The 27482-nt window shown below is 29.5% G+C and overlaps 1 protein-coding gene across 1 annotated transcript in view; it reads right to left on the bottom strand.

The window, feature by feature from the left end:
• The window catches only part of Hydr2 (abhydrolase domain-containing protein 2), a 31135-nt gene extending 3772 nt beyond the window's left edge, over positions 1-27363 (bottom strand). Inside the window, exons 1-6 of the mRNA XM_065501096.1 lie at positions 27017-27363; positions 26292-26563; positions 7237-7406; positions 3926-4093; positions 3605-3791; positions 3190-3539 (exon numbers count right to left, since the gene is read on the bottom strand). Coding sequence (XP_065357168.1) covers positions 3190-3539; positions 3605-3791; positions 3926-4093; positions 7237-7406; positions 26292-26446 — 1030 coding nt within the window. The 5' untranslated portion in view covers positions 26447-26563; positions 27017-27363. The remainder of the gene's footprint in view (positions 1-3189; positions 3540-3604; positions 3792-3925; positions 4094-7236; positions 7407-26291; positions 26564-27016) is intronic.
• Positions 27364-27482: the final 119 nt, after the last annotated feature.

The raw sequence follows: 27482 nt of genomic DNA, 5'->3' as shown, positions 1-27482 counted from the left end.
TCAGTTCTAGTTCAGTTCTAGTTCAGTTCTAGTTCAGTTCTAGTTCAGTTCTAGTTCAGTTCTAGTTCAGTTCTAGTTCAGTTCTAGTTCAGTTCTAGTTCAGTTCTAGTTCAGTTCTAGTTCAGTTCTAGTTCAGTTCTAGTTCAGTTCTAGTTCAGTTCTAGTTCAGTTCTAGTTCAGTTCTAGTTCAGTTCTAGTTCAGTTCTAGTTCAGTTCTAGTTCAGTTCTAGTTCAGTTCTAGTTCAGTTCTAGTTCAGTTCTAGTTCAGTTCTAGTTCAGTTCTAGTTCAGTTCTAGTTCAGTTCTAGTTCAGTTCTAGTTCAGTTCTAGTTCAGTTCTAGTTCAGTTCTAGTTCAGTTCTAGTTCAGTTCTAGTTCAGTTCTAGTTCAGTTCTAGTTCAGTTCTAGTTCAGTTCTAGTTCAGTTCTAGTTCAGTTCTAGTTCAGTTCTAGTTCAGTTCTAGTTCAGTTCTAGTTCAGTTCTAGTTCAGTTCTAGTTCAGTTCTAGTTCAGTTCTAGTTCAGTTCTAGTTCAGTTCTAGTTCAGTTCTAGTTCAGTTCTAGTTCAGTTCTAGTTCAGTTCTAGTTCAGTTCTAGTTCAGTTCTAGTTCAGTTCTAGTTCAGTTCTAGTTCAGTTCTAGTTCAGTTCTAGTTCAGTTCTAGTTCAGTTCTAGTTCAGTTCTAGTTCAGTTCTAGTTCAGTTCTAGTTCAGTTCTAGTTCAGTTCTAGTTCAGTTCTAGTTCAGTTCTAGTTCAGTTCTAGTTCAGTTCTAGTTCAGTTCTAGTTCAGTTCTAGTTCAGTTCTAGTTCAGTTCTAGTTCAGTTCTAGTTCAGTTCTAGTTCAGTTCTAGTTCAGTTCTAGTTCAGTTCTAGTTCAGTTCTAGTTCAGTTCTAGTTCAGTTCTAGTTCAGTTCTAGTTCAGTTCTAGTTCAGTTCTAGTTCAGTTCTAGTTCAGTTCTAGTTCAGTTCTAGTTCAGTTCTAGTTCAGTTCTAGTTCAGTTCTAGTTCAGTTCTAGTTCAGTTCTAGTTCAGTTCTAGTTCAGTTCTAGTTCAGTTCTAGTTCAGTTCTAGTTCAGTTCTAGTTCAGTTCTAGTTCAGTTCTAGTTCAGTTCTAGTTCAGTTCTAGTTCAGTTCTAGTTCAGTTCTAGTTCAGTTCTAGTTCAGTTCTAGTTCAGTTCTAGTTCAGTTCTAGTTCAGTTCTAGTTCAGTTCTAGTTCAGTTCTAGTTCAGTTCTAGTTCAGTTCTAGTTCAGTTCTAGTTCAGTTCTAGTTCAGTTCTAGTTCAGTTCTAGTTCAGTTCTAGTTCAGTTCTAGTTCAGTTCTAGTTCAGTTCTAGTTCAGTTCTAGTTCAGTTCTAGTTCAGTTCTAGTTCAGTTCTAGTTCAGTTCTAGTTCAGTTCTAGTTCAGTTCTAGTTCAGTTCTAGTTCAGTTCTAGTTCAGTTCTAGTTCAGTTCTAGTTCAGTTCTAGTTCAGTTCTAGTTCAGTTCTAGTTCAGTTCTAGTTCAGTTCTAGTTCAGTTCTAGTTCAGTTCTAGTTCAGTTCTAGTTCAGTTCTAGTTCAGTTCTAGTTCAGTTCTAGTTCAGTTCTAGTTCAGTTCTAGTTCAGTTCTAGTTCAGTTCTAGTTCAGTTCTAGTTCAGTTCTAGTTCAGTTCTAGTTCAGTTCTAGTTCAGTTCTAGTTCAGTTCTAGTTCAGTTCTAGTTCAGTTCTAGTTCAGTTCTAGTTCAGTTCTAGTTCAGTTCTAGTTCAGTTCTAGTTCAGTTCTAGTTCAGTTCTAGTTCAGTTCTAGTTCAGTTCTAGTTCAGTTCTAGTTCAGTTCTAGTTCAGTTCTAGTTCAGTTCTAGTTCAGTTCTAGTTCAGTTCTAGTTCAGTTCTAGTTCAGTTCTAGTTCAGTTCTAGTTCAGTTCTAGTTCAGTTCTAGTTCAGTTCTAGTTCAGTTCTAGTTCAGTTCTAGTTCAGTTCTAGTTCAGTTCTAGTTCAGTTCTAGTTCAGTTCTAGTTCAGTTCTAGTTCAGTTCTAGTTCAGTTCTAGTTCAGTTCTAGTTCAGTTCTAGTTCAGTTCTAGTTCAGTTCTAGTTCAGTTCTAGTTCAGTTCTAGTTCAGTTCTAGTTCAGTTCTAGTTCAGTTCTAGTTCAGTTCTAGTTCAGTTCTAGTTCAGTTCTAGTTCAGTTCTAGTTCAGTTCTAGTTCAGTTCTAGTTCAGTTCTAGTTCAGTTCTAGTTCAGTTCTAGTTCAGTTCTAGTTCAGTTCTAGTTCAGTTCTAGTTCAGTTCTAGTTCAGTTCTAGTTCAGTTCTAGTTCAGTTCTAGTTCAGTTCTAGTTCAGTTCTAGTTCAGTTCTAGTTCAGTTCTAGTTCAGTTCTAGTTCAGTTCTAGTTCAGTTCTAGTTCAGTTCTAGTTCAGTTCTAGTTCAGTTCTAGTTCAGTTCTAGTTCAGTTCTAGTTCAGTTCTAGTTCAGTTCTAGTTCAGTTCTAGTTCAGTTCTAGTTCAGTTCTAGTTCAGTTCTAGTTCAGTTCTTGTTCAGTTCTAGTTCAGTTCTAGTTCAGTTCTAGTTCAGTTCTAGTTCAGTTCTAGTTCAGTTCTAGTTCAGTTCTAGTTCAGTTCTAGTTCAGTTCTAGTTCAGTTCTAGTTCAGTTCTAGTTCAGTTCTAGTTCAGTTCTAGTTCAGTTCTAGTTCAGTTCTAGTTCAGTTCTAGTTCAGTTCTAGTTCAGTTCTAGTTCAGTTCTAGTTCAGTTCTAGTTCAGTTCTAGTTCAGTTCTAGTTCAGTTCTAGTTCAGTTCTAGTTCAGTTCTAGTTCAGTTCTAGTTTTCAGTTCTAGTTCAGTTCTAGTTCAGTTCTAGTTCAGTTCTAGTTCAGTTCTGTTCTAGTTCAGTTCTAGTTCAGTTCTAGTTCAGTTCTGTTCTAGTTCAGTTCTAGTTCAGTTCTAGTTCAGTTCTGGTTCAGTTCTAGTTCAGTTCTAGTTCAGTTCTAGTTCAGTTCTAGTTCTAGTTCATTTCGAATCTACGCTCACAGATGGAATTTGATTTCTAGTCTTAACCACTCTGTCACGACTGCACATGCCGGCCGGCCGCTTAGCAACATATTTAAATATTTAACAACAATAAATATTTAAATAAATAATCACAACCACAGCAAAACCCAAACTATCTTATCACTCTTTATCAGTAAAACAACCACACATACGGTTGACAACAAACATACCTGCCAAATTCTTTATGGGCGGCAATAAATCTTCTGGTACTAAGGGATCGTCTTTGGCATTTATAAATATCATTGGCTTTTCAATTGTATCAAAATAGTGTAAAGAGGAACTCCAACGGTATAGGTCAGTTGTTGTGGGAAAATTATGAACACGTCTTGTATATGCCTCATCCAGTTCGGGCAGTGTGGCGGCTGCAATAATTTCACGCTCATTAAGGTTATGACGCTGGCGTGTCTCCTCCGATAGCAGGACATGACGATGTTTTAAAATAATATTCTTCATATTCTCAGTCATAATGTACAAATAGAAGCGGCGGAAATTTTGCCAATTTAATAGCCATTTGGTGCCTCTGCAAAAGAAAAAAATAATTAATAAATACATAATAGTTCAGCATTTAAAATAAGGGGTACTTACTCTTCGGCATTGTAACCTTGACATATTGAGATACCACCAATGATATTATGTGGTTTGTTCTTGTCATTTTCTCCCATATATTTGGTAACCAAATTACCACCCAGACTAAAGCCCACAGCCACAATATTTGTATCTCTATATTTTTCCGTTAGATTCTCAATCATTATGGAAAAGTCATCAGTATGGCCTTGAAATTAATGAAATTGTAAAAGTTTTATTGTCAATTTAATTGATTTCTTTGTTTTCTTTCGCTCATTGTCTTCACTTCACTGTGAAGGTTGATGCAGCCAAAGACAATTGAATTTCATTGCAACTACTTACCATATGTGAATATTCTTGAGGCGGTGACTTGGACACTATTTAAGGCACCAATATGATTAAGGACTGCACAACGATAGCCATGGCATTGAGCATAGTGAACAAATGTGCGTATGTAAACACTTTCGGATGAATTGCCAATACCAGGACATATGGCAACGGTGATGTCATCTGAAATAAAAGGAAATAATACAATGTTATACTATTTACATAAAAAAGCTATAATTGTTTTAGTTGTGTATTTTTTATCTATTTAAAAATGAAGTTCAAGGATACATTTTCTCAGGACTTTGTCATAAGAAATGTAATATGATATATTGTAGTTACTTATGAGTTTAGTTTACAAATTTGCTATAAAAATGCGTGTACAGGACATGTGTAACTCTTTTTACAGGGTTTCAATCAATAAAACCGAATTAATATTAATATTTATGAGGAAATTAAAACATTTTAAGGATTTTAAGACACCTACATAATTGCCAAAATTTAAGGATGAGAAATATTTTTAAACAAATCATTGTTTTAGATACGTGCAAATACAACCTTTATTTAATTGTAATTTTAAAACAGGAAACATTTATTTTCGAAAAATTTAATGGGATTTAGATGGCGTATCTTTTGAACGCGGTTTTTGATTTTAATAACTTATATGTCATTTTCAAGGGTACATATCTGTCATTTATTCTCACTTAGTTATTGAACATTATAGTGTAAACAACAAAGCTTTTATTGTCATCGATAAAGCAGAATTTTGTCCTAACAAAGCGTCATGTGCGGGAGGGTTTTTACTTCTTTAATTTGAAACAAAAAGTGCCACTGAAGCACACCGGTTGCTCCCCGAAACTTGAACGTGAGGAAGATGGTTTGTGCGGTTCAGAAGTGGTGATTTTGACACGGAACACAAAGATCGCCCAGGCTAGCGAAAAAAATTTGAAGACCAAGAATTGGAGGCATTATCCCATGAAGATTGTTTGAAAACGCAAGAAGAACTTTTAAAATCATTGGGAGCTTCTCAATCAGTAATTTAAAAACGTTTGCAAACAGCAGGATTCGATACGAAATGGGTGCAATACGAAATGAAGCCAAGAGACCTTGAAAGACGATTTTGCATGTCCGAAATGATGTTTGACCGCTATAAAAGAAAATCATTTTTGCACCGAATCATTTCTTGCTATGAAAAATGGATCCATTACAATAACCCGAAGCGTAAGAGGGCCAACCAACCCAATCGACACCAAAGCCAAATATCCACGGCGCTAAGGTAATGCTCTGTATTTGGTGGCATCAAAAGGTCCTATCTATTTCGAGCTGCAGAATTATGAACATATACCGAAAGCAACTGATTTGTTGCAAAACCTGTTAAAAAAAAGTATTTAGAATGAAGTGGTTGTGAAGTTTTGCCTCTACCGCTTTATAGTCCAGACCGTGCCTCGTCCGACTACTATTTTATCGATTGATGCAGAACGCTTTCTCTGGGATACGCTTCACTTTGGAGCAGTGTATCCGATATTGTCTTGACTCGTACTTGGCCTCAAAAGATGAGCAGTTCTTTTGATTCAGAATCCAAAAAGATAGGAAATGGTCAAACCTAAATATGGCCAATATTTTGAATAAATGTATATTATACAAATTCGTCAAAATAAAAGCTAAAGATTTGAAAAAATTTCGCATTTTTAATAAAAATGGCTAGAATCAAAAACAAATCAGAATGGCTAGAATATAAACGATTTACTGGATTGCTGGATTGAAGCAAAAAACTATCTGTGATAAATACTCAATTAATGAATCTGCAGGTACTGTAAAAACTAAACATTTGGGAGGAACACCTCGTAAACCACCAAGACAAGATGATTTAATAGCAAGAGAGTTTAAGGAATTCCTAAAAATTACTCCCCGGGATGTTATCAATAATCTAAAATTAAAAAAAAAATTAGTTCTCGAACTGTTGATTGCTATCGCCCCACGATAAAACCTCTTATTACTAAAATAAACAGCAGTGTTCGTACATTTATGTTTCAAACTGGTTGAAACATAAATGGAATATTGTTTTCTGATGAATCAAAATACAATTTAAGAGGCTGTGATGGGAAAATATTTGTAAGATGTCCGAAGGGAACGAGACTCGGCCCCAAGTACACAAATAAGTCAGTGTAGTTTGGAAGTTGCAATATTAAGGTGTGGTGTTGTTTTTCAGCACAAAGTATGAGTCCAATTCATATCATAAAATATACTATGACTGGAATTGGATAGGTTGGAAATTCCAGCACGACAATGACTTTTACCATCCAATGAGGTACTTATTTTGAAAAGGCCTGCCCAATCATCAGATCTCAATCACATGGAAAACTTATGGGAAATTGTAGATCGTAAAATACGGACTCAGAATTATACCACGAATGAAGCGGTTATAAGGGAATGACAAAATATTTCAGAGGAAACGATTAATTCCTTTATTGGTTCAATGCATCGTCGCTCTGAAGTAGTAATAAAAAAGGATATCCATCAGAATACTAAGTCACAATTTCAGACAATTTCTGTAAAAATTAAACCTACATTTCAATTTTTTTGTCAATACCATATTAATAAATACTTTTTTACTCAGTTTTCTATTTTCATATTCATAAATTCAAGAGGTCAAGTTTTCATGACCTCACACTTAGCATTTCATAATGTTTTTTCCTATATGGTCTACTTAAATTAGTCAGTGACTTCTCTCAATTCTCAATTTAGGCTCCTAGTCAGTTTAACTGATTCTCGATATATTTTTGAAATTCCCCATATGAATGGACCTTGTATGGAGAATAGGTACAAATGTTGCCCGATTTTCACCATACTTTACAGTATAATTTCAGAGTACTTACAACTTATTTCTGAAGAATTTTATCAGGATTTCAGCATAATCAACATATTTATGACTTCTAAATCAAAAATCTAGGTAGTCGTGTTTTTGCTTATATCTCAGTTTATTATTTACAGTTTATTTATTTTCGGAAAGTAAAGCAAATTCTGCGAATTAAATTGCCTTCAGAAAATAATCAATAATTAGTTTATATTTTCTTGTTTTATTATTTTATTACATTACAATTAACCCAAACTAACTATAGTGATATTACGTTTATAACAAATATTTACAAGAATTTCAAATTATTTATTAGAAAAACAATCGATTAATCATAATCATAATCAAATCCAGTTTAACCAAATAAAAACGAACAAATAATAGATTTATGTAGGTAAGATAAGGAAATTCCCACATATATGTACTTATAATATTTGTTAAACCTACCAAAAACCAAAACAAATAACAAACTCACCTTCAAATTCTTTTAGAGGTTGATACAAATCATACGTTAATGTAGAACCATCTTCCAGGGATAAATAAACACGTTCGCCCAAAGGCCAAGGACATTTAACGCGTCCCACTATACTGTGTAAGACGGTCTGTACATGGCCACTAAAACCCCACAATCGTGTTGGTATATAGCTGAAATGAAAAAATCGAAAAGAAAAAATTAAGTAAATTTTAATATTGTGGGAATGTTTAAGACAAAATACACTTGAATCATACATTTTTAATAGTACAACAGCAGTTTAACTACGCCTTCTTACCCATACAATGAGTAAGAACAACAAAAACTAATACTAAACTAAATTAATTTGCTTTTTAAGGACATTTACTATAATAAGCTTTCTAATACATGCCAACTGGCAAGGAACTGTCAAACCCTCACTCTACGATGTCATATGGTAATGAAATAAATACCAGTATTATGAGAATGATTTGGGTTTGTAGTTTGTGTGTTATCAACAAGTTAAAAACATTTATTCATTCAGTCATTCGTTTTCTAAATCTATAAAACTTAGTTTGGTAATTATTTGGTGTGCAGTACAAACATGTCATTTAAATTTTTAATGCGATAATAAAAAAAAAACACTGAAAATGAAAAATGACTAAACGTTAATCATTGTATCAAGAGACACGCAAACTTGCCAACCCTAAAGTTAAAAAAGAAAAATAAAACATAATGTATGTCTTTAGGTTGGTAAACGTATTTCAAGACGTAAAGTCAGTCGTCATCTGTTAAGGACTGAAAATATTTGAATAAAATACAAAAATCAATAATTAATACTTCCGCTATTAAATTGTTTTTTAGTCTAGTTCAACTAATTAAAAAACTAATGGTGTTAGTTGACTTCTTTTTCGTGTTTAGTAAAAACTTTGTATAAATACAGTGGTTGACAATACAATGGCAATTTTTCTAGATATCCAATAAAAATCGAAAGAAATTTTTTTTAAGCACTTCAATAAAATAAGAACATAATTGAATTCAGGAAATAGAAAACGTTGACAAAACAATGGAAACTTGGGTATAATTTTTACAAAAGTAGTCTGGCCCTTTTGTGACTCTGTACAGCGAAGAAGCATTGAACCAATTAAAGATTTAATGGTCGCCTTTGAAATATTTTGCCATTTCCTTATTACCGCTTCTATTGAAACTTCTTTCGTGGTAAAATTTTGAGTCGTTTTTACCACAGGTTTTCTATAGGATTGAGATCTGGCGATTTGACAGGCCACTTCTAAACGCATGCTTCATGGATTGTAACTACTCGGTGCCGACCTAAAAGTTGTATTTTACGACATTGCCGTGCTGGAATATCTAGTGGCATATTTGCTTTAGCATATGAATACATGACATCGTTTAAAATTGTTCTGTATCCGATTCCATTCATAGTATATTTCGTTAAATGAATTGAAACCATACCTTACAAATCTTCCGCCAATACTGCCTCTTAAATTGTATTTGGATTATTGGGTGTATGACTTAAAAATGCGGATTTTTTTAAGATTTTTAGCATTTATTTTGAAACATTTGTACAATATAAATTTATTCAAAGTAATGGCTATTTTTAGCTATGACCTTTTCCCATATTTCTGACAACATATGGATATAGAGCCAAAAAAAAAACTAGAGCCAACTATAAAAATGTTTTCAGATCCAATAGACAACGAATTTTTTTTTGTGAAATTTAAGTCAATATTTTGTAATTTATTGCAATAATAACCGTAATTGAAGAAGTGACTTTATATTTATATAAAAAATCATCAAAAAATACCTCTCGATGCCTTTTCATAGCTTAAGTTCCTATTGTTTTTATTTTTTGTTATACTTGTTTTAGTTCATGTTATTTTTGTTTATTTTATGTTACTTTACCTTTTTAGAAATGAATTGTATTGATTTTTTTAAATAAAAGTATATTTTTTGGTTAAAAATTATGTAAAAGTTTGTTTTTTTAAGAGCATATTTTTTAAATTTTAAGAGCATATTTTAAAGTTTTTACTGCATATTTAAAGCGCTTAAAACGCTTTTTTTAGAGCATATTTCCGGTTTCCCTGATGATTAGTAATGAAAAATTAACTAGAAGATGTCAGATGTCGCAAAATGCCGTAAATTCAAGAGATGCCAGAATAGTTGAGAAAATAAGTGAGGTCAAAATGAGAAAAAGTAGTAAGTAGGCAAAGTCCGATTGAGCTAAAACTATAACAAACGTATTTTTACACTAAAAGGAACAATTCTAGACGTGAGCATCTATAAAAATCGGAAATCGATTTTATAAAACCACCCATCGATTGTATTGTCACTCACTGTAAATATAATTTAAAAACACATATTAGTTTGTCCCTTACTGTATATTTCGAAATACTAGTTTTTTACGCTTTAATACACACAGTTTAAAAATAGAAAAAATAATTAATAAATAATTCAGTAGTGAATACATTACATGTTTTTACTTTTCATTTTATTATAAACAATATAATACCTAACTTAAGGTTTGTCATTAATCAAGCAAACATTTTGATTTAAATTAGAAATGAATCCTAATTAATTTGATTAATTGCTACAAAAAACGAATAAAATTAACATATGTACGCGTATGTTCATTATGCAAGTGTTAAATTCAATTAAAATTTAATACATGGGAACAGAACAAAACAACGTAGTATGGTAAGTCGAAATTTTTGTTAAAATATAACTACAATACCTCATCTCCAAATATTAGGGTGTTCTTCTAATCGTTTAGAACACGCTTTAATTTTTATACTCACTTTTTACGTGTTCATCGAATTGTTAAAAATAATATATGCTTAATTGAATCAAATAAAAAAATAATAATACTAAAATATTACTAATCATAATAGACTTGTTTACTTCTAAAGTCGTTCGTTCCGTTCATTCTAGCAACAAAGACAAAAAGGAAGTAATTTTCTGCTTGCAAAGCAATTTCATTTAATATGATTGCAGCTACACAAAAATCAAGTACTACTTCAAAATTGTATTTCATTTTTCATGGGAAATGTGTTTAAACTAAGACAACACAAATACTTTATTATTATATTACGTACATCAACAAAAATCTTGGCAACAGAAACCATGTATAATATGTATCCTTCATTTATATACTTAGTTATTATATTTTTATATTTTATTGAACTCAAGGCAGTTCTTTAATCCTTCGACGACAGAGAAAGAGAGAAAAAAGGTCAAGGCAAAACTGCTAGCAGAGTTCAATATATTACATGATTTTTCTGCTAAGAGTCAAGAACACTAGCAACCAAATACTTGTTACACTTTTTCTTATATTTCAAACAGACTTAGATACAAATAGCTATACACTACAGTAAAGTCTAGAAATAACGAATTAATTATTCAAGATTTATAGCTATATTTGTTGCCAACAATATTTCTTAAAATTTTATTAAATCTGTTATAAATTAGTTTGTTTTATCCTGACTCTACTGTTGTCATTTTCACATTATTTTGCTAGTTGCTCTGTATTCAACACATGAAATTGAGTGTCTTTTACAGGATAACCACATTATAAGTTTATATGAATTTATGAACAATTTTTACAATGCCATTTTCATTTTATATGTAGGGAGTATTAGATTTTTTTCCGGTGAATGTTTAAGGCAAATTTTCATTTGAATTTCATTAAAGAAAGATGTTATAGTATAATGAAGTCTTTATTGAATAAATTAGGTATTGATTTGACAGAGTCTATGACAAACAATTTGTAAAATCTTAGAAATTGTAATTAAATTATTTATTATAAAAAACACATATCGCTCATTTGCTGCAACAATGTCATAACTCAAAATCCGTGTTTTTTGAACTGAGTAGCTTTATCAGTTTTCAAAAAAGTCAATTATTTTTGTGTGAGAGTGTTTTTTTGTTGTAAACATCAAAATTATAATTCATGATTTCTCGTATATTTGACAAGTAAAACTTTGAATTAATTACAGATTAGAAAGATATTAACAACTACTTTTTAAATCAGATTTTATTTCTGAAATCGCATGATTTTTTGAACATTTTTTTAAGAAATAGTAAAATGTCATAAAACATTCAAAGACAAATAACTCATGCAAAGTATTGAGAATTTCATTATTAGAGTTCTCCAGATATTTGATAATAAATATTTACTTTGTATGAGAGGAGGAAGTCCTTGAAATTTCAGCCAACATCCTAAAAATAAAATAAAGTGATTCAGACAAATCTAAAAGACTCTCGAAATTACAATTTTCTTTGTAATGTAGATCCTACACCTTTTGTTCCGATCTCGCCCATTTGTTAAACTACGTACAGTGGTACTAATCTTAGAGACTTTCACAATTATTATTCTCCAAATATTCGAAAATAACTAATACAATCCAGTACATTTTCAGCCATGTCCACTATTAATAACACGCCCATTTTCAGACACATTACGTAAAATTATAAAAATATGTTTCGGACAAAGTTTGAAGAATCTTGTAATTATGGTTCTCGAGTTGTATAGAAATAACTATTTACTTTGTTTGGTAGATGACTCATCCCCTATTCCGATCCCTCCCATTTTTGGTTAAACCGCACGCAGTGATAAGAAATTGATTCGTATAAAGTTTGAAGACTCACAATTATAGTTCTGCAGATATTCGAAAATACTTTGCATGGAAGGCGCTTCGGCCATTAAACTAATTTTCTGCCAGATTATGTAAAACTATAAGAGAGATATTCGGACAAAGTTTGAAGTATATTGTAATTATAGTTCTCAAAATATTTAGAAATAGCTATTTACTTTGTATGGGAGGTGACTCACCCCCAGTTCCGATCACTCCCAATTTTCGTTGAACTAATTCTTCATATTGGAAATAAACAATTTACATTGTATGGGAGGTGTCACGCCCACTAATTCAATAAATACCGCCCATGTAAAATGCTAAGGGTACTCTTCGGACAAAGTTTTAAGACTACCACAATTATAGCTCTCCAGATATTTGAAAATAATTATTTACTTTGTATGGGTGGTGTCACACCCCCTATTCCGAACCGTCCCGTTTTCGGTTAAACTTAATGCAATGATATGAAATCGATTGCTATAAAGTTTGAATATTGTCACAATTATAGTTCTGCTGATATTCGAAAATAACTATTTACTTTGTATGGGTGGTGCCACGATCATTTATACAATCCCACCCATTTTGAAGCAAGCAGTTCACAATGGTACCGAAGTAAATCCCGCGAAGTTTTGCGACTTTCACAATGATAGTTCTGCTGATATTCAATAATAACTATTAACTTTGTATGGGAGGTGCCACGCCCACTTAAAATTTCAATATAAAAAATAGTCTATAACAATTTCAAGAGAATCGGACCAGTGGTTTAGCCTCCTATAAGGTACAAACAATCAATTAAACATCCATAAATATGGATAAACACAAAATTCCTAATTTTACCCGATTTTACCCCCCTGAAGGTAGACTTTTGAAAATGTACTTTCTAAATACATATTTTTGTGACTATAGTGAGCTAAATTAAAGGTGTTTTCCTTTTAAACAATTATTCAATGTTTATTGTCCAAGTAGGAAAAAAGGGTATAGCCTATTGATGCTAAAATCGGTTCAGAAGTTAAGTATTTATTGTTTAAGAAATAAAGGTACCAATTTTACCGGTTTTCCACCTGATAGTCCCTTTCTGGTCCAAGTATTGAAAAAAGAGATAGCCTATTGACGCTTCCGAGTAAGGATCTAGTTGAAGTTGTAAATGGTTGGAAGATCTACGTTCCAAATTGCAATAAAATCGGTTCAGCCGTTTAGGCGTGATGATCAAACAAACAAACCAACAAACAAACTTACAAACACATTTATATATTTATATGGATTGCTATTTCAAATCAAATGTCACCAATGCACAGTGGTTTAGAAAGTTTGTATGTTGGAAATAACTCGTGAATGCATGGAGATATCTTAATTAAATTTCACATAGTTAGTGCTGATTTTTGTGTTGATTTGTATTTAAATGAGTTCTTAGTTGAAATGTTTGAATAGTGGGATCTAGTTTCTCTTAACAAAGACACACCCCTAATAAAACATTTAAGAATCTCTGGCCTATATTACTCATCCATCACAAAATTTGCTCGTGTTAACAACAAAACTCATATAAAACAACTGGTTTTATAAGCTTCGCAATAATTTGCGAAAATACAAAGTCCATGTCTTTTATTTATTTAGAAATATTTTTAGATAAAACTAAATGTTTTAAACAACTAAGTAAGTTCTTTGAATTTTTAGTACGCGGCGCGCCACATGATAAATAAACAATAAATGAAAGAAACGTTTGTTTACAACTGGAAAAATTATTATTATTATTTTTAATTCATTTACCAATCAATAATATTTCGTTATCTATCATAACAAACGATAAGTATTTAAAATCATCAAAACGTCTATAATAATGGGGCTTTTATTTTTGCGAACCGAGAAATATAAAAATATATAAATGTTACGCCACTATAATAGAGGAAAGGCGGTATTAATTTTAGTATTTGTTGCCAAAATTACTTACACTAACTTAATACTATATTGTTTAAGTACTTTAACTATAAATGTTTATAGAGAAAAGTGTTAAAACGCAAATAAACTAACAGGTGTCTGTTTATGGCTTTCATTGTTTTAATACAGGAATAGTTTATTGACATTATGATTGAATGAATATGAGGTGATGGAAATTCCATAAATATTTAATTTAATAAAAGCTCAATAAATATTTTAATATTTTGTATATTGTAACAAAGAACTATAATACTAAGCAAAATTCTTTTCTAGAAGGAAGGCCATAGGGGTTTGAAATCTTCGCCAAAATATCTGTTCATCTGATGTTTAAACAAATTAAAACACGGTATGGCCTAAATGAGAAATCCGAGAAAATTTGCACAAATAGTTATTGCTGATAGATAAGTTATATGTGCATAAATTAACAAAATAGGTGAAACCTATTTCGGATCAAAAGATATGAACAACTTTGTTCATATTTTTCCCCGATAACATTTAAATACATGAATCTAGCAAGGTGAAATTTATCACTGATATTTATAGTAATATAAAATATAAAAAGAACCAAATAGTACCTATTAGCACTCACAAATAATCATTAAGTGAATCCCTGTATTACATTACCATGAATCATATGCACTCAGTCGTAAATAGTACTTTTTGTGCAAAATATAAATCTTTGGTTTATTGTGAAATACATTTTAAAAAAGCCACAGATATAACAATGTTTTAAATAATTGTCTTTCGAAATACACCCACAAGTTGAGTTAGAAACATATAAAATTATATATATTTAAGGCCTTATTCATAAACAATTTTTAAATTTAAACGTTTTAAAATAAAAAATTTTGTATGGAAATTTTGCTTAAAACCTTCTAACCTACAAACTTTAAAAAGCTAAAAAAAAGTTGTCGAGTTGTGAAAAGTGCCTCAGGGCATTGTTGCCGGTTTAGGTGTAAAAATAATTATGATACGATTTTATTGAAAAACTAATGAAAAATAATTAATAAAAAATATTTCTAATAGATCTGGCGACTAAAAGTTAGTAAAACTTTGATTTAAAAAAAAAATTACACAAAATTTCACGTGTTAAAATTATGACATCACTCACAAAACTGCTGACAGAACAAAAACTAAAAGTCAGAATTCATTTCGACCTTCGAGGGAAATGTTAACAAATCTGTAACTATAGTCACATTTAAATTTAAAAAAAATATATTATTACTTTTTGAGATAATTGGTGTTTTGTAATGCATGCCTTAAGGCACTCTTGCGGGTTAGAGGTTTAAACTTGAATTTGCGATTTACAAAAATTAAAAACAAAATTAATTAGTTAAACAAACAATAGAATTATTTGGAAATACATATATCTGGAAAATGGAAGATACCCTTTTTGAGATATCCTTTGTTCAAAGACTGTTTGGATTGGAAGAAAACTTTAAAATATACGATTCATTAGCTTTATTATGAGATCAAAAATTATCAAATCTGACCAGCAGTTCTGAAGTTATAACAAGTGTTACTTTAGGTAATTTTCTGGCATCAATTAAAAAATATGAACTTTGACAAAAACCAAACTTAAGCAAATTTCAATTTCATTCCGAATAACTTCAAATTTTGTATAGCCATTAAAAACTGTATACCAAATATCATAGTAGAAAAATAGAAGGTAGTTTCATTCTCTCTTTATTTTTTAAAATTCTACGTCTGACAGCTTAAGGATTTTGACGTTTTCGTTAAAATAGTAATGCCATATCAATTTCAAATTTTCCCTTTGGGAAAAATAATTTTCATTAATTTGAAAATTATTAAAAAAAATAGAAAAAATATTTACCCAACAACAACAACAGTTTATGGATATATGTAAAGCTTGCGAAGAAGATTTGCCAAAACAGCCAATGGTGTGCTCCGACCATTTAGTTAAAAGTAATATTTCAGTTAAAACAAAGCGTGTGAGATTGGATATGAATGCTGTCCCAATGAACACAAGGTAACTTCAAAATCTTATATATAAATAGGCCACACGTTTTTTTGTGGTACACTTTTAGGTATGTTATTGTTCACCAATATTAATGAAACATATATGGTTTAAAAGGTTTTTTTATCTAGATGTGCACAATAAATTTTTTTTTAAAAATTCTTTCCATAAAAGTGGTAAAAAGTGTTTTAAAAGTGGTCGAATTTCGGCCACCAGGCGATCCTAGTACTATTTATTATGTAAACATATTTTGGGATATATATCACCGATTATTACCGATCATAATCCATTAACTATGCACACTGGAGTAGAATCGAAATTATTTGAAAATAAATCTCGTATTTCTAAACGGCGTACCCAAGGAATATTCAAGTTTAAGATTTGAAAATGAACCCCACAAATACTTCAATGGCGGCGCTATGGGACCCAAAGTAGGGCACCTTCGACATGTAAATTTGTTAAACGCGTGCCATTTTTTGTTTTCCATCCGATTTCAAAGAATTTTTATATTTTCTGAGAGTGCTCGGCTAGATCTTGAAAATACATTCATCCGTGTGCTAATTGTCTCTTATAATTAAACCTCCATTTAAAAGATATAAAATATTTACATAGTAATAAAAAAAATGAAGAAAATGCATACATATAAAAATAGTCAACGTGTTTTAATAAGTAATCGAACGTTAGGAATTGAATCAATAACTCCCAACACAACATAATACATTTTTATTTAAATAATAAATTAAATTACACATTTTTTGTAAAAAAATTCTCGAAAATCATAATCATTTTTTGGAATGTGGCAACGCTTTTTATAATGCTCACAAAAAAGGAAACTTCAAAAAACCTTATTTTAAAAAAAAAATTTTGATTGAAACTACCTTCTATATTTTTATCATGCCAAATATTATTGAATTCAGAAGAATTATCGAAATTTTTCATTTCGTTCCTATTATGTTTATAAATAAATATTTTAAAAATATATATTTTGTAAGTTCTAAAATCTGAATAGATCTGCATAGTCTTGAAGATATCAAACAAAATACACAATAAACTTCCAAGACGTAAAAATGCAGTTGGAAATAAACAGATATTTTAGTTGACATTTAGCAACTCACTGTCTTTCATTGCGAGTTTACATTTGTCTAGTCTATAAGATCATTAAAGCAATCATAAACTGGTATAATAATTAATTTTAATTATAAACATCATTCTAAGGTGTTTTATAGCAAATAAATGGCATATAATTTTGTTTAAATTTAAAATATATTTCAGATTTTAGTGTCTGAGTATAATAAAAAAATATTCGAGTATTATGACATAATATGTATTTAAAATAATTTATTTATTTTTATAAATACTTCTTAAACCAGTTTTAAAAACTGTTAGACTTGGTGTCGCTTATATATAGAAGCATATATAACTTATTAATGATTTCCTTAAAAAAAAACTTTCCTATGATTAATTTATTATTAAGTCTTTAGAAGATAGCTCAAGTACATTTATTATTTAACTGATAATAATGCGAGTTATTTAAAAGTGTGATTACTTCATTATTAAGATGGTATATTTGAAATATGTTTTCTTATCAAAAGTTGCTATCGATTATATTCCAAGTATTTCATTTATAAAGTGTTATTAAATTTAGTTAATTGCTAAACAAAAGATTTATTTTGAATTTAAATTTTAGTATTTATTATTGTTTAAGCAAATTAAATATTCAAAAATTACATTAGTACGGTGACATTTACCATTTTTGAGACGAAAAAAATTCATTAACTACATCTACTTATACTAAACAAAAATACAACTTTTATCATGATGCCATTAATTTAATGTGCTATATTAATGTTAATAGCACCTAAGGACAGGTATTATTATAATTTGCTGTTTATACAAAGTAACAAAAATAAATTATTAGAGTACGTCATAAATGATTCCAGCAATTAACGTTCGCATTAGGTCTAGTTTTTGTAACTTTCCAGAATAAATAAAAAATTTTGGGTAGTTAAAATGTATACAATATATAAATGTATCCAGTTCCTTTTTGAAATATTCAATTATTAATCAATATTATTGTTTTTGTGAACTAAGCTCAAATAATTTTTTGTAAACTTCAATTTACAATTATATTTTCCTTATTTAATTAGCGATTTCCACTCTGACAGAGCACAGGGCCAGGATTCTTTCGCTCTTAGTAGGAATTCCATTAGGCTTTTTACGGGTATAACTACTGTATGATTGGACACATGGCGGAACGTAAGGGTTACCCACGTTATAGCTATTGTAGAAGTTGTTTAGATGAAAAGGAGGAGGATTTAGTACAACACATTATATGTGACTGGCCGGTCTTACAAGAGCGTAGACTACTACATCTTGGTAAAGTTCTTCTTCATGATCTGGACTGTCTCAGAGATGTGTCACTATAAATATGATCAGATTTATTAGAAGTACCGGTTGGTTCTCACGGGGACCACAGGAAGCAAGTAGCCAACGAAATTAGGGAGTGAAACTATTCTTCTTTCATGTATGAATTCTCAGCAAAATAGAAATAGAATTTCTAAGGTTACCACAGTGGACCACAAGGCCTCCGAGTGAACTCGCTAATTTGCGAGCAACCCACGTAACACGGAATTTGAGAGTGACACCCCTTAGCAGAACTAATATTTTCAAAGTACTACAAATATAAAACTACTTATATATGAGTAATTACTAGTAACCACTATTTATATTAAAAAAAAGAAACAATCACGTAAAATGTTCTATTTAAATTCAATTTTTTTTACTTATTTAAGTACATACATATGTATTGTAGTAAATATACATACAACTTTGACGTCATGTTCTCTTTGTAAATATAAGAATCATATATGTACATTAATTCATATACATACTTTGAATAGTTGGACATTTAAATTATCATGTTTAAATATAATGGTATGTTTTATTTCTAAATCTGTTTGTATTTTTTGAAATAAAAATATCCAAGTTATAATAAACAAAAAATTAATAAAATTTTCCAAATAAATAATGGTTTAAAAATGTATAAAAAACCTAAAATACGAAACATAACAGAAAATAAAACTTTTTTCGAAGAACTACTACTTTTAAAGGTATTGTTCTAAAGCTGAGAAACCCAGAATCAATATTTCAGTAATAAAATAATAAATCTATTTAATACATATATGGGGGATTTCATGTCAAGTGAACCAACTTTTAAAATCGATGTCTTCCGATCAGGATGGATCAGGCACCAAGGTTAGACCTATTGGATAGTAATTCAGACACAATTTTTCAACAAGATCGGTCAAGAACTATCTGAGTTAGAGGGGGTCAAAATTTGACATTTTGGCCAAACATGTGTTTTTTCTCAGCCATGTAACTTATTTCCTATTGTTCTTAGCAAAATGTGTCCCAAATATTTTAAATAGCTATTTCTACAATCTTTCGAAAAAAAAATATTTAAAAAAATTTTAATATCAAAAACTTTTTTGACTTTTTTTCAAAATGGGCAGGTTTTTTCTTAAAGAAAGCATGGATATTTTCCTTGAAGATCTATTTGGTCGCTTAGTGGGATGCGAGTTCGATATCTATTAAAATAAATGTTTTGTAACTCAAAACATACAATTTTTTACTATTTTAGCAAAATAAAAAACTTTGACGTTTTTTTTTTAAATGGACCTTTTTTTAATTTTTTTTTTGGTCAAAAGAAAGCTTAGGTCATTGAATTCGGAAAAAAAATTTTAATTTTTTTTATTTTTTTTTCGATGTCCATTGCAACGATGTATATAAGGCTATATTAATTTGGACCTACAATGGGTCAAATTACTATAGCCTTATATACATCGTTGCAATGGACTTTGAAATATCTATTATTGGATAACCATATTGTCTATATTAATGACTTAGTAATCCAGATATAGATAAAAAAATAGCTCAAAAATCTAGGTTGTCCTTATATCTCAGCCATTTGTGGTCCGATTTTCTCGATTTTAATTAGCAAGTTATTTGAGGACTACGGAAAGATGATTTCAATATACAGACGGACAAACGGACATGGTAAAATAACAAAAATAACCTGTTCATATTTTAATGCATGATCGCGAGTGCACTGTATCCGCAAATTAATTATTTTTAACACTGACTATAAAACAAGCTTTTTATTTCCTGAAATTGGTCCGTTCCATATAAATTCTCGGTTCGAAAGAATGATCTGTTCGGCTTTGAATGAGATATATGAAAGAGACTACGAATACGCCAATTTCTTACCTATTTTTGCTCTATATCTCGATTAGTAAGTAGCATATATAGATAATATGGACATCAATTGAAAGTCATTTCATTGTCGGCCCGACAATGGTTTAAAATCGGGAAAAAAAATGTTAACCCGATTTTTTTTACCCAAAATTTTTTTTTCATCAAATTGTTTATTTGTTTGTTTTCTATTGATTTCAATCTTTATCTAAGATTCAGCACTCTCCTTATTCTTTTACTTAAAGTTAGTAAAGTTTGGTCAATTCACAAGGTTTCTTATCAGTCATATCGTCATAATTTCCTAATATATCACGACTCGGCTGCTCGGCTTAACCGACTCTTAGACATTCGGCGCAGATCTCTGCTTGTTGGTTACGATAACACAATAAACATAGCATACAAAGTAGTATTATTTTAGGACATTTTTTGCTTGAAAAGCAATAAAAACCATTGTGAAATATTAGGACATTATGACAATATGACATGATAAGAGACATTGTGAATTGACCAATTGTTACGGCATCCACATTTGGGTACCGTTGCTCTCTAGTGTTGCAAAATAAGGTGTAAAGCCTTTCGACCACTCTTCTTCTTTACAATTACACTTTTACTTGTTTCATTCTTCGCAAAATGTCTGACCTCATAAATTAAATCAATTTGCTACGTTTGGAAAATATAAATAAGTCAGTCACTCAGTAATATGAATAACATACATATAAGTACGTATGTATTTACATTTATGACAGTCAGTATTTTGAATGCATAGATACAAATGAACATTTTATTTCGAAAGTGGCATAAGTCATTATTTCTTTAAAATTATAGTATTTAAGGATTTGCATTAACAAATTTGTTTTACAAATTCTCGATATAATTTTGTATTGAGGTACTTTTAAAATAAATATTTTTTGCAAATTGTCAATTGATTTCATAAATTTGACAACATTTCGTTCACTTTTACTCAAACAAAACGCCTTCAAAATTGCGTTCTGTACTTTGGGTGTAGGGTATAAATATATGTATTGGCATAGAGATATATACATAGAGCGGAAACTAGAAAAAACTCAAACAAAAATAATTACTACAAAAAATACGACTACGAGTGTTGTTTTTGTTTTCACAAATTTCTCAAAAAAACGTTGACTTTAACCATCTATCATTATTTAAACATTAACCATAACTTGACATACACTACTTTTAAAATAAACATTTCAATTGGTCTATATTTTAATATATGTATAAATAGTAGTAAATATAAAGGTATAAAAACTAGTGTTAAATTTAATTTTCAATACCCGGTGTTTTGCGGATATAAAAGAAATTCTTTATGATATTTTAGCACATTCACTTTATTTTAATGCTTTATAAACTATTTACCAGCTAGAAAATAATTTGCTCCCATTTTTCATATCCAACAATAGTCATAGTTGAGATCGTATTACACAAAGAATACACACAAACATACATATGTGTGCATGTTCATCAGAATATAGTTGGAGAATTTTATGAGAAAATACAATAAGCTTTAAAAGTACATACAACAAAATCTATGATTGAAATTGTTTTGTTGCCGGTGAATTCAATGAGAGTTGATTGCTAAATCGTTTTAAATAACGTGAAACATTAAACGTTTTTATTTTCGAACATCACGTGTTTAGGCAATCAAGAAATTTTCTAAAAACTATAAATACCAGTATCCATAAAGATATCAAAATCAATTTATAATATGGTATGATTTTTAATATAAAATTTGGAAAAAAAAACCAAAGAGACGTGCCAAATATTAATATTTAAATAAATATTTGTATTTGTCTTTTATAATAACAATAATAAACCGGCATATATGACGTTATTTTAAAACGATCTCAAAATGCAACACAGTTTAGTTTGCCATAAACAAATTTTAGCATTTGAGAATAATGAGTCATAATAAGTATATACAATGATAAAAAACTAAAACAATTTAAACATGCTTCAAACTCGTGAACTCCCTCTCTTCTTCCATTGAAGCAAATATGTGTGTTCTCATATAGAATTAGAAAAATTGTGTATCTACACAAATAAAAAAATATAAATGATAAATAAAACCACTTCTTGATTTGGTTGAAACGTTTTCAAAGAAAAATTCTAACAAAACAAAAATAAACAATAATACAACATTAGAGTTATTCACTTCAGATAATGCGAATTTGAGAAATAGATATACATAGATAGATCTTTTTCTATAGACATGATTGAAAAAAGTTTGAATAATTATTTAAGTACATATTTAGAATAAGTACTGAGTCACTAAAAGTGAGGGTCAGACAAATATTTTGTATAAAATAACACCACGAATACCCCGAATTTTTTTACCTATATCTGGATTTCTATGTCTTGAATATAGACAATTTGGATATCAAATGAAAGGAATAAATTCAGACCGACAATGGAGTTAAATTGGAAAAAATATTTTTTATAAAAAAAAATTCTTGTTTTTCACCAAAAAAGTTTTTCTATCAACATTTTTTTAATTATTTTTATATTTCTAGTCAATAGTGATGAATTTATGAACGTTTTCCGGAAACTCTTCCATTAAGGTTTTTATAGTTGTTGTTGTTGTAGCAGCAGTGTGTGCTGAGTTGACAGCCCAATATCTCTCTACTGGCCTTAGCTCCAGGCAGTTTGGAAGATTTGCCTATCTTGGTACAAATACCAAATTATTGTTTTTGTACCACTACAAGACCTTGCTTACCATAGTGACAGGATGCCAATCAGGCCAAAAATAAGTATTCACATTAAGACGTCTTATGAATGAAAGCGTCCTTTTTAAACATTCCTTGATGTAAATTTTAGTATTTATAGAGCCTTTGTAACAAATGTTTGGCAGAGTACAGTTCGCAAGTTTGAAGATATTTCGATAAAATTTGGTACATATTATTTTTTCGGCCCAATGACAAATGTCCTTCCGAAATTGGACTTTATCGGTCATAAATGTTTAATTTATATATGTATCTCCACTAATTCCGCTCCAAATAAGTTTTATATATACAAAATTCATGTCACCAAATTTTGTTACGATCGGTTCATAATTAGTCGAAGCTCCCATATAGACCCGCTTCCGAAAATCAATCAAAAATATAAATTATTGAAATTTTAAAAGAAAATGTTTTTGCTCTTTTACTTAGTGTAGGGTATTACATGGTCGGACTTGATCTACCATACTTACTTGTTTTTTTATAAAATTGGACTTCAATTTCCGTGCTCTGTCTTTGGCATAGTTCCCGTCAGTCACTTTTTCAGCCTTGTATGTTTTTAAATCTGCATTGGCTTTAACTTTTCGTAACAAATAGTCCGAGTACTGAGCTAAACGGACTGCTTTCCTACCTGATGTGTTGGGAGCTCTTTTGAAAATTCTTTCTATGTATTGTCTTAAGAAAAATCATGTGGACCATTCCTTTTACCTGAACCAGGTTTTCTATCAACGGACATGTTCTCCCGATATTGTTTAATAACATTGACGGCAGGCCTTTGATGGTTTGACCAACTTTTTGTAGGACCAAGTTGGGTTTTGTTAAAAATTTAATAACTTTAGTGATCACTCATTTCAATCAGATTAAGAACAAATGAACATAATAACTGACATACTTTACAAGGTAACTTGATAAAAAAAACCAAATAATACTTTGGATAAAAGTTTTAAGAAAAAACATGTGTTAAGGTTTTCTTCGACCTCAATCCTTAGTTAAACATTTGAAAAAGTTTCCATTGTAGTGTCAACCAATTTATTTTCACTATCAAAACAGAAGTGTGGTGCGGAATTATTTACTGCAGTTTTTGTAATAATTTTGAAATTTTGCAAAGATTACAAAAGATAACATGAATACCTTTACGATTTGGTTAGTTTTGTCAACATAAAAAAGTTATACATACATACTTACATATATATTTATGAACAATGTACATACATATGTATATATTACGAAACATGTTATTAACAAATAAAATTTGTAAAGAAAACCAACTAAGAATAAGAATGCAATGACCCAACCTTAAACATTAAATATGACAACATACAAAAATACAATGTTTGCAAAATTAATATTTGAATTTTTACCGGTGAACTCATGTGTGATAAACTCAATTCTATTAACTGAGACGTAGTAGAATCATAACCCAACAACAAAAAAGAGAGTTGATTTTGTTGCTATTATAAAAATACAATTTAATATGAGCAATAATAATATTTAAATGATTTAACATCATCCATATGGAGGGAGAAAATAGCGTGATTTTAAAATAAACGTTTCATGACTTATTTCGCGAGATACCTACTTATTAATCGCCCAAGACATAGACAAATTAAATTATTTTAAAAATAATATGGTTGACCCTATTTAACATTTAAGATAATGATTGTGTTTTTGCTATTCTAAACTTTGTGTACATATAAATATGAACTGATTGAATGTTTTCAGATTTTATAATAAAATCGTCAGAGTACAAGGTACAGATGAAAACAAAAAAAATTATCAGTATAGAAACAGAAGACTATAGCAGAAATAAATAATTTATGCAAATGAAATGAAATTAATGGTATATTATACAATAAGTATAAAATAATTTGCACACAATAATAAATTCATATTCTATTGTTATCAAATAAAGGCTTTAAATCATTTGTGAATTAATGAAATGTTTTAATAAATTTAGAAAATATTTTGTTATAGCAATTATATTTAAAGCACATTGAATCATATTCCTAATACATATTTTATTTTATTTTTTTAAAAATTAAATTAAGTTTTGTATAAAAAAGAAGTTGGCGGCTAAGGATTTTGGAATAAAAAATAGGTCATTAAACAAAAACTGTGGGAAGTACTGGTTTTCAATAAATTATAATCGAATCTTATCAGAGAAATTCTGTATTATTACTGGCATATATTTTCTTTAAAAAATTACATCAAATTCACAAAAATTTTAAGACTTATTTCAAATTACTTTCTGTTGACAAACATGTGTACACTCAGGTATCGTTTTATGCGGATTCAAATTTATGCGATTTTTAAATTAACGATTTTTTTAGAATTTTAACAGATTTTTAAATTTTAGATGTTTTTTTTAAATGAAAATGATATTTTATTTTAGTGATGAAAGTGACGTTGAACCAATTCCAAAACGATGCAGACAATTATTCAGTGATTCAGATTAATCATACATATTTACAGAATTTCCTTAAAAAAGTTTTAGCTTATTTTTTGGATCATTTTCAGTTTTTTCCTGTAATTAATGAATTAATATTATATTTTTGTTTATTTTTTTAACGGGTTTTGTTTTTATAGTTTAAGTAAATGAAATAAATATATTTTTGTTGATTTTTTTATGCGATTTTGTTTGAATTTTTTTTATTAAAATTTGAATTTATGCGAGACCGAGTGTATTTTCTATTATAAATTTTTTGTATAACAGTATTTTCTATAGAAAATCTTGTGTATACTACTATTTTTTATAAAAAATCTTGTGTATAACAGTGATTTTAAAATAAAACTTTAATAAATTATTTCGCGAGATACTTATTAATCGCCCAAGTCATTATCTATAGAAAATCTTGAGTATACCACTATTTTCTATACAAAATCTTCATCTTGGAGTTAGAGTTTTTCTTGATCACTTCGTTTTTGTAAAATAATGGTTTTCACAAAGTTACATTTTATACGATGTTTTGTATTTGCTTTTGAAACCAATTTTAAAATCTTAATAAAACAACTAAAAAATTGGTAAACATGATATCATAAAAATTGGCACAACTCATTAAGTTTTTAATTTATTTTCCATTCCTGAGCAAGGTGTTTGGCACTTTTTTTAAATTCGAACACTTAGGGGAGTATACGGGTAAAACTATATTTTGGAACTTTTTTTGCCATTCTATGTATATTTTAAACCAATGAACATAAAAATAAATTTTAAATCTTATTCATTACTTATCAAAAAATACCAAATATACATTTGGTACTTTTCGGATATTTTAACTCTTGTTAAAAATTGTGTTTTAAAACTATAGGATAATATCATTACAATATAGATGACAAAAACTAATAATCATGGTACATATGTATATCCTAAAAGACTTTTTATTTAATTACGATTGGGTCGGCAAGTATTTCATAAATTTTTCTAATTTGTTCACCATTAATACATTCATTTAGAAAGTAATTTTTTCATCGTAATATTATATTTTTATACATTAGTCATTAGTTAGAGAGCACAATAATTTTATTATCAATACTTACGGTTCTTTTAAAACGGGAGCAATTTTATATAGACAATCTAAAAACTGTTGATCCAGACACCAAACACTGGGTTTCAGGGGTTGACTGTTGACGTTTAAAATGCGAAATAAAATGCAGAGTATAACCGCTATGGCGGTTAGGAATGCCGTCGACATGGCAGTTAAAGTTTGTACCAACTGTTGGCGTTCGAATGAGATAAATGGAAATTCAGCGGCAAAAAGTTGTACGAAATTCTGTGGTGATTGTAATAATTGATCATAGATATAAGAACACTGTAATATGGGATAATAAAGGAACAACATGCAGGTGTTAGGAAAGGGAGTAAAACAAACAAATAATATAAAAAAACAAATAATAATGACCGTGGAGAAGGAAGATCCACAAATCAAACAAACAGAACAGAAATAATAAAAAAACGCACTACAACAAAAGGGGGACCGAACAAAAATTCGCAATGGGAAACTTTGTAGAACACCGGTAATAATTTGTGTAAACGATGATGATGAATTTAAATTTTGTTTGTTTGAATTTTGTTTCTCTATTATTTTAAATTGTATAAATTATTTAATTTATTTTGTTTTGCAAATTCGTTTTTAATAAAGGTATTTTATTTTTTGTATCTCGTTTGTGGCTTCGTTTACTTTTTTTGCACAGATTGTTTTTATAGCTTTTTTCTGTTTTGTTTTGGATTCACTTTGTTTTTTTGCAATTTTGTTTTCACTTACTTTTCTTGTCTACAATGTTTTCGTTTTTTTGGTGTATTTCTTTTTTCTTGTATGTATCAACAAACTACGATGTAATATGAGGGATAAAAGGCGTTTTTTTATTGTACTAGAAACTTCTTAAAGTTTGTAGAAAAATTTCGTCCTATTTGTTTTTTTCTGAATTGCAATATGTTTCAGATTAGATTTCTGTTTATGTTTAATTTTGTTAGCACTAAAAATTTTGAAATCCAAAAAGTTTACTTCAATCACTTTAATTTTTTTTATTGTGTTTATTTTGATAATATATTCCGTTTTCATTCGTTTCGGTTTCTTCTATAATCTAAAAAAAAAGTATTCTTAAAAAAGAAATTTCACGTCTTTATTCGCTTAGTTCTGTAGTGTATCTGATTTTTATTTTTTAAATAACTCGATGATAATGTTTTGTATTTTTTGTTTTGTTTTGCCATTCGTATTAGTTCTTTTCATA

Source organism: Calliphora vicina, chromosome 2, assembly GCF_958450345.1.
Source record: "Calliphora vicina chromosome 2, idCalVici1.1, whole genome shotgun sequence".
Lineage (NCBI taxonomy): Eukaryota > Metazoa > Arthropoda > Insecta > Diptera > Calliphoridae > Calliphora > Calliphora vicina.
This window is presented reverse-complemented; position numbering and strand designations above follow the sequence as displayed.